The 8657-nt window shown below is 50.1% G+C and overlaps 1 protein-coding gene across 2 annotated transcripts; it reads left to right on the forward strand.

Moving 5' to 3' along the window:
- Positions 1 to 327: 327 nt before the first annotated feature.
- On the forward strand, positions 328 to 8336 carry LOC122373647. Of its 2 annotated transcripts, XM_043351927.1 has the most exons (5): positions 328 to 389; positions 2364 to 2439; positions 3784 to 3961; positions 6017 to 6292; positions 6941 to 8336. In XM_043351927.1, exons 1-5 carry the CDS (start codon positions 352 to 354, stop codon positions 7114 to 7116), a joined length of 744 nt encoding a protein of 247 aa, XP_043207862.1. In that variant the 5' UTR covers positions 328 to 351; the 3' UTR covers positions 7117 to 8336. The 2 variants fall into 2 exon arrangements, with proteins under 2 accessions (XP_043207862.1, XP_043207863.1); XM_043351928.1 differs by lacking the exons at positions 328 to 389; positions 2364 to 2439 and adding an exon at positions 3250 to 3443.
- The last annotated feature ends 321 nt before the right edge of the window (positions 8337 to 8657 follow it).

Here is an 8657-nt window from a genome sequence, read left to right on the forward strand (position 1 = left end):
AGCGACAAAATTATAAAGCTGAGTAGCTCAACACGAGACTCACGCTCGAGGCAAGTGGCAAGCACAACAATTACAAAGCATGATTAAGGATAAGAAAAGCAAAGAAATAACCGAAAGTAAGTGGCGATCATGGCAATATCGTTCTTAGAAATAAGATTCAAGCCGAAACGGCATCGCACGCTACAGAGTCCAGGCTCGGATGTTTCGTCTGATCGTCTACAGGTGTCAGCACCACTACCTTGCTAGATGTCAGCACTATGCACCACAGATGGCAGCACCTTAGCACAGCCGCCGGGCCCATAGGCAGCAGGTGGTCGGGAGTGGCGGGACGGAGCGGCTCAGATTGTATCCATGCCGCCGGCCAACTGGAACTGGCTGCCCATCTCCGGGTGAGTGGGACGGCACGTGACGTGACGATTGTCACGTGACGGTGTGACGGGTGTGTGTGGTGGGTCACCTGACCAGGTGAGGGTGCTGTGATTAGGTACTGGGGATGTGCAGTGTGCACTGTACAGCGGTCAGCATTCTATTATAGAGCATATAAATATGTGTACATACATATGTATGTGTCATTTGTTAGTGAAATATTTGTGATGATAACTAAGACCACGACTCTTGGGCCGTGCTCTTAGTAGACTTTGGCCAGCCATTGCTTTCCGCGGACTTGACAGTGACCAGTGACCATGGTGATCCTTCATTGACTAAAGATCCCGGTAGATCCCCCCTCCCCCCTCAGAGGCTGGTGGAGACTTATTATATCATGACAATTAATTGTAAATAAGAATGGTTCTAATCCTAATAACGCTGGTGTGGGTACTCGCAGGCGCAGGAATCTAACAATAAATTCAGTGACCCTTTTATCGCTGCATCGATCCGGACCATTCAACCTCATCAGATTGCTGTTGGAATGCATTAACATTTAGTTCCAGGTGTAGGGCGCTGCAGTGACAGCAGAGCGTTGGACTAGATTTAGGACACAGCATTTGATTTGCAAACTAATCAAACTAATTTGCTCCTTCAATCGTACAACCATAGGTAAACCATCCACATGGCCATTGGTAATGACCCATGCATCCTATCCTGACAGTTGACACACATTCACTACCAGCAGTGCCAGCAACGACGTTCTCCATCCCTCACCCGATTCCAGCAGTGTCCACTGCCCATGCTCGGGATTCCCCATAGTTGAATCCACACCACCTCCTGTACTTCACCTGTCTCTTCCTCGTGACAGACGCAGCACGACCCAGCGCGGGCTATTTTCGCCCTCGGTGGCACCTCATCAGCATATTGCGTGATGGGAGGTCTCCAGCACAGCTGCGTCTGGCGGCTACCACAAACAGACTACCCATGGGCTGTGGTGCTGATTGATGTATTGAGCCCATGATCCTGCTTAGTGCTTCTTCGGCCGGTGCATTATATTACATATAACTTTGCATAATTAGGTATACCTACATTCTTTCTCATCCAAGTTCTGTCACCTGTTACCCAGGTGCACTAGATACATGATTCACGTTGGCAGAACGCGCCCTCTGCTAACGTTTACTCTTTCAATCGCATCTGGAATTTTGTAATTGCCCCGCATTTCAGACATCCTATACGGGTCGGTCACAAGCACCACATTCGAGCTTTTCTGAATCGCGACGCGTCATTGTCCCAGCATAGTCATTATGCCCTAAACGTTCCCGGATTCTCTCCATTGTTATAAGCCTTTCCCCACTGCGTCCCGGCCGTCGCATTCCGTTCGCTCCCGCCTATGCGAACGGTGTGTATGCGTTTCCGGTAACCAAGGTCATCCTCACACCTCTCGGACCGTTTTGAACGTCCGGTCGGACTCAGGACGTCAATCTAGGCCATGACCTTGACCGTTTGACCTTCTCTCGACACCGAGGAGCGGGAGGGGAGGGGAGGGGCGCCTATGTCGTGATGTGTGACGGTGATAATCGTTCAACTCCCTCGGTGGCCAGAGTAGAATGAGATAACTGACGCTAACTAGCGGAGCGGAATGTGAACTAATAAGCTGTAAATGATGCGGCTTGTAGCCGAGGAAGAACTAAAAACAAAAACTACCGATCATTGGCTAGCCGAGTGGAAAATAAGAACCTCAATTAGAAAGCCATTCAATCTCGAATATAATTATTTGCATGATGCTACCTGAGACTTTAAGTGTAAATGGGTTCAAGGCAACTGCACACGTGAGACGTTACAATAAACAATGCATGGCGTCATGCAATCGTATTGAATAATTGCAGAACCTTCTATTACATGAACTTGACCCAACTATGACTTGGCCTTGCTTTGCTCTTTTCTCAATTTGTCACAACACTGAAATCCCGCACTGACATAACTGATATTCATTTCAGCTACACCGGTCACTGTCCGGGCCTCAAATATGACGTGGGTCACTCGTTCGACTGGGTGGTGCGCCACTTACGTGAGGTGAGTCCCCTCCCCTCCCTCCCCTCAGCACACACATGGCGTGCCTGTGACTCCCGCCGGCCGCCGGGACACTAATTAACCGTCTCCTGAAGCATGTTATCGCGTTATACGGCCCTTAGACAGAGTCGCAGGTGGACCACAATAGCACGCCGGGCCGGGGAATGTCAGGGACAAGGCCGTGGTTCCGTCGATGGTAGACGTTTCTGGTCGGCGACAACATGGGACTTGTCGAGAGGAAGGAGTGCTGCTGTGACAGGAAATGACTTACGGAAGGGGAAGACTGGCAAAATAAGCTATTTTTGTATCAGCAGGCAATTATGTAACACTGAATGGAAGTCTGAGATTGAATTAACTAGATAGAGGAAGCCGAGTTCAATGAATGACAAGATAACAACGGGGAACACATGCGTAGTTTAAACGAAAACCCGCAATGAAGACTTCAAGTTCATTAGCACCCGTAGCCTCAAGGCCATTGACTTTTATGTAAGGTCGCCAAACGACCAACTCGCTCACGGGGCTACATTGCGTTACAAACTTCCATCTCGCTCGTTTCGGAGTTTCTCCTCGAACCCGTGACGTGTATAACCGGCGGCCTTGTGTGTGGGCCGATCACGTCATAGGCTCCATGACAACCAGGGTGCGGCTGTCCGTCGCCGCGGAACCCACCGGTCGCAGGAGCGGTCGATAGGCCTAACGACGGACCGACGGGTGGGCAGCGCAAGCAGGGCAGTCAGGGGCAGTCACCGGCCGGAGGTCGCGGGGTCTGTCGTGTTGGAGGTGGTGGGAGTCCAGGTCAGGACAGGTCAGGAACGGTCAGGGGAGGTCAGGAGTGGTCAGGAGCGGTCAGGAGTGGTCTGTGGTACAGACTAGCCCGACTGCGGAGGTCACTGCGTGTTACCTGCTGACCTGACCAGACCTGTCAAGCCGTGACCTGACCTGACCCCCTGCGGTGCAGACATCACACGAGCATAGGTGGTGCCTTCTGTGGTCCCTGTACTATGCCGGTATGTAAATTTCGTTCGAGGCATTGTCAAAACATTCTCGATGCGACGTGTTACATAACAGCTTGTTGGTTCCATCAGGACCTAAGCATCATCGGTTTTGTAATACCTCCGAGCTCCGAATCTCCGAATGCCACCGAGCATTTAACAATAAGTTTGATAATTCAGCATGACTAGTAAAGAAACTGACTATCGTATATCATGCAAACCGTGTGTGCTTATTGTCCACTACCTTGCTTTGCTGGCCTTACCTCACCTGCCTTTCCCTCTCTAAGTTGGCCTCTACCTACTGTCTCTCTAACATATTCTGTCCCCTTCTAACCCCGTTGACCTCTCCCCGCAGATAAACAGCGGCCCTTCTTACAATCACGTGGTGGTGACCCCTCACGGTCACTCGGTGGGTGACGCGGGCAGCGGTCAAGGCGGACCGGCCGACGTGGCGGACAGCTCTGCACCGGGCGGACACCTGACACCGACCCACTACCCGGCTATGCCCCGCGGCAGTATCGCCGGGTACACAGGTCAGTGGAGTGAGCGTGGAGTGTGTGTGTGGGAGGGGGGGGGGGGCAGTCAGTGGAGGACAGGGTTGGCCAGTGGAAGACAGAGGACGGTCAATGAGACGCAGTCCAGTCTACCGGTGGTGGGTCAGCGGGCGGTCATGGTGAATCGGATCGGTCAGAGTTATTCCTGGGAGCGTTGGTCAAGTGGTCACGGCCGGTCGGTCTTGGCTAGTCGGTCGTGGCTGGTAGTAAGGCTCTGTTGCTCGGATTCTGTTGGTCAGGGAGGAGGGAAAGACACGGAATTAGGATCACGGTAGCGTGATGGTCGTGAAGAAAACCGTGACGAGATCCGCTTTCTCGCAACAGGAACCAGGCTTGTTCGTGAATGAAACCTTTTTGTGCGGAGTTCATTAAACCTTCCAGTTCGGTAAATCGATAGCATGGTGCACGATTGGTTCATGATTCGCTGAAAACATCCGTTCGGCTAAAAATACAGCCAATTCGACATCAATCCGAAAGCACGCGGGGACTTTTAACTTTGTCGTTAAATTGTGGCGACACAAAACTGCATCGCTCACTTGAAATTCCCGGCTATCGGGTTGCCCGGCACCGCCTCAAAACTCGCCTCGCGGCCATCGCCCTTCCGTGGCGCCGTCAGCCGAATATGCACAGGCACACACCTCTACCGATTGTAGACGGTGTGCTCAGGCACCACAGCCCGCGCCGAGGGCTCGACAGGCACGCCCGGCCCCGGCAAACACGGATATGACGTCAGAGGCGGGTAAAAAAAAAACGACGGACGACCGCCGCGCCGGGCCGGGCAAAAAATAGGTAACGTGATGGAAACAGAGGCGACAATTAGACGGCGACTTTTGGGATGATGTGAGTGCCTCTTTGGTCTTTTTCGGAATCGTTATGCTTGATCGTTGTAGGTATACTGTAAATATATTCAGACAAAGCAACTTAGATTATTTAGCCAAACGTCAACTACTTCTTTCAGCCTCTCTATTTTCTTCTCCAAGCTCCTTTAGGAGTTGGAAAAGTGCTACCTGGATTTGAAATTATTTCCTCAACACAGATGCACTTCTCTTCATGCCATACCAATTGTACACTCTAAACGTAACGAGTGTTGGCTTCATCCTGGGTCGCGTGTCGTATAGCGCCAATCGACCTCAGTGGCCAACCGTTATACGTCCGTCCGACCGACCGGCCTAGAGCCTGGACTGTTCGCTAACTTCGTCACCAAAGTGGCGTCGTCACATACCGTGTCAAGCAGGCCCTCAACTGCGCACTGGCCGACCCCCAGACAGCCTTCCGAGTATAGACGTGCTGTCGCAGTTTTATTTGATGAGTTGATCGCAATCGAAAATGACGCAATGTCATATGTCAGAAACTGCTTAAATGTTTGTGTTTTTAATGCCTATGCAAGACACGTTTATTAAGCAGTGACTCTGTAGCTGTTACATGCCTTTTGAGGCTGTTACTGACATGGAATATTCAGACTCCGGTAGCCTATATCTAACGCCCTGGCTCATACACTTTTGAACGCGTCATTTGTACCTGCATACTGAAATATACAAACACTATTCTTAGGTGTCTTATACAAACACTACCAAAATATTTTTACCAGCTCTAGCAAATAACCGGGCATGAATTACCATCGCCATTTTACCCATTTTAAACATCCAGCTGGGTAACTCCAAAAGCAATCAACTCCGAGTGGAGCCGACCGTGATAATTTCATCGGTGGAATGGGTCTGAGTGACGTTCACTGCCAGACCTTGACATGTTGGTAGCAACGGCGCACGGACGCGGTAGGGACGGTCGGCTCCTGCAGAAGTTATGTCTGCTGGCGGCATGTCTGCCGGCTGCATAACTATATCAACTGCTCAGGTCATCAACGGGTGATGACACTCAATTACAGGACGTTATCTACAACTATGTACACTTACATAGCTTGCAGATGAATGGGCGTTTGACGTGCGGAATACTAAGTAAAAGTAGACTGTATAACTAATTGATATGTGCAATCTAAATGGTTTGTTTCACTACTGACACTAGTGTTTCCGTCGACAGGTTTCATCCCTGGTCAGCACCAGCAGGTGGGGCTCAACTACCACAGCGCCTCGGACGCCTACTTTACCGACCTGGAGCGGCAGGCCAGCACGAGGAACCAGGACCGCGCCGCCAGCCGCGTGCGCAGTGCCGGCGCCGGCGCACAGGGCATCAACGTGAGGACGGCCGAGGGGCCGGCGGCGACCCCGACGCCGACCCCGCCCGCGGCACAGCCGACCGCCGACCCCGCCGGCATCGACAACAAGTATAGCCGCTACTCCAGCACGCACAAGTCCGGTACGTATCCTATCTAGCTGTTCGATTATGCTGTGAGCGACGCATTGCCGGGGCCTTATCACTTATGTTCATAATGGAGTTTGGTAATGTGTGAGGATAATCGTTACGGGGCTAGTTGGATTATGTTTCTGGCATTATGTGCGGAAAGCTTGGACATTATTTTATTACTTCTCTCAGAAGTCAGAGCCATTATTCCCCAAAAGTCTTTAGCCATTGTTCCTGGTTAAAAGATAAAAACAGCCGTGAACACCAACTCACCCTATATGTATAGTTTTTGCATGAGCATTACGAGATGCATGCAGCGAGCAAATAAATCAATTAAGTGTCGTTTCATGCATAGCGGAATACTGAAGGAAGCCTTGTTGTACACAGGTTTCCATGGACATATTTCGCCTTTATTGACCACGCTGGAAGGTTCCAGTTTTACGACCGTCGGCTATGCATAAACTGTCAAACAATAACTTCTGCCTCGAGTACCTAAGCCAGGGCTCTCAACACAATGTTTAACTGAATAATCCATAATCAATCACCAAATTAAGAAGCATCATGAAATTCGGCATTTGTTTCGGCCGTGCCTGGACGCAAAATCATTGTTTACCAAACAAACAGTTCGTTCCAATGACCGGTGTTTGTTCCGTTTTCCTGCAGCCACCAAGGAGGCGATTCCGATCGCAGGCTACGGCGGATTCGTGCCTCTCGCCCGGACCACGCAGATCGGCGTCGGCAAGCCGTTCCAGCAGTTCGCCAATGAGGGATTCTCGAGAATGCACGAGGTGAAGGACCTCTACAAGAGTCCGCAGCAGCCGAGCACCGTGGTCGCGTAGTCGGTCCGCCCGCTGTGACCTGAGTGACCCAGGCCAGGTCACTGGGTGACCTTGAGTGATCAAGTGGTCAGAGGCCTGTCAGCAGTCGGTGGTGGAGTCTGGAGGGAGTTCGCGAGCTTTTCTTTTTAGGGGGGCGGCCTCAGACGTCAGGTGCGCCTTTTTCAGGAAAGGTTTCAGCATTTTGACGTCACAGAAATGTAGTTCGGTTCACACCGCAAGGTGTTACCCGAGGTAAACTGCGAACTTCGGCAATAAGAAGCATCTAAGGAATGAGAGGAGAGTATTCGTATGCTCAACGTTTTCTTTGGAGCTCAGTTTAAAGGGACCCTCCCACCTTAACATTAGTTTTGAGTTGAGATAGCCAAATTGGTGGCCATGGCCTGAAAATACCGGTTTGGGCATTCACAACATCGAAAAATGCTTTAATTCGGAGATATGGAATTTCAAACTTGCAGTTTTCGGATTCTAAGGGGCTAATGCATTGGTATGCCCCATTAGAATTTGTGACGTCAGCGGAGATCTAACGATTTTTAAATCTTTTACTAAAACGTTTGGCAGCACGCGGTGGTATATGCTGCTTTGCGCGCAACAAATGCCGCACTTTCAAATAAAGTCGCTAGGAACAGCGGAGATCCCAAAAAGTAAACAAAAGTAAAAGTCTAATATCTTGAAAACCGGTGAATATTTTTCGATGAAATTTGGTAGATATTCATTTTTGCTCTTTCTGAACCGAGCGACATCACTTTCATGCAAATTCATTAACTTTTTTGAAGGTGGGAGGGTCCCTTTAACTGTAGCCGGTAGCCTATCACTTCTCGAAAAATGCCTATTTATCATTTCAATTTTCATTATTTAAATTCGAAATGTGATGTGATGTTCCTTTGTGGCACTTAAGAGGCTCTAGCATACCTTCTCTAAACTGTCTGACTCTTTTCTGTGCATTGCTGTCCAATTAAGTGAAATTCAACCGCCTGTTCTGCTAAGGCCTGAAACAGTCTTTGGCCATGGATGTCTTTAGCCATATCACATATGAAGCTCATGCTTCCAATTACCTACCAATCTGCTATATTCCTAAAATTTTCATAATATATTCATCAGAGCTGATATAGGTAACTCTGCTTTGACCTGGTGCCTCCATTTCATTTCATCAGTCCTTTGGTTGGTGCATATGTATAGCATGTTGATTATCTGTTTACCTATGTAAATATAGAGTGCTCTATTCTTGCTATGTCGCCTTTTTATGCCTTCTTTTTTACTTAGCCCTCGGTTAGGGAAGCTCGATCACCCTTGCCCGTATTTCGGACCAAGGAAACCCGACATTGGCAGGGCTGCGACGGCCGCTGCGGGAGCTGTTTTAGGCCGGAGCCGCCGCGCTGGTTGTCACTTTGGCGGCAGACCAAACACGACCGACCGACACACAAGGTCGCGGACAAACACAGGAGCGACTCGCGTGAGAGACTGGCGCCAGCCGTCACGGCAACGCAGAGAACGACACGACACGGCACGAGGAGATGTAGAATGGCACCACACAGTACGGGAAA

This window comes from Amphibalanus amphitrite, unplaced genomic scaffold, assembly GCF_019059575.1.
Source record: "Amphibalanus amphitrite isolate SeventyFive unplaced genomic scaffold, NRLGWU_Aamphi_draft 001528F_arrow, whole genome shotgun sequence".
Taxonomy (NCBI): domain Eukaryota; kingdom Metazoa; phylum Arthropoda; class Thecostraca; order Balanomorpha; family Balanidae; genus Amphibalanus; species Amphibalanus amphitrite.

Excerpts from the sequence above, each read along its gene's own strand:
- LOC122373647 (XM_043351927.1), top strand. The coding sequence starts at position 352 with ATGCCGCCGGCCAACTGGAACTGGCTGCCCATCTCCGG. Across the intron at positions 3,962-6,016 it reads CAGTATCGCCGGGTACACAG|GTTTCATCCCTGGTCAGCAC; the intron begins GTCAGTGGAGTG and ends TTCCGTCGACAG. Across the intron at positions 6,293-6,940 it reads CTCCAGCACGCACAAGTCCG|CCACCAAGGAGGCGATTCCG; the intron begins GTACGTATCCTA and ends GTTTTCCTGCAG.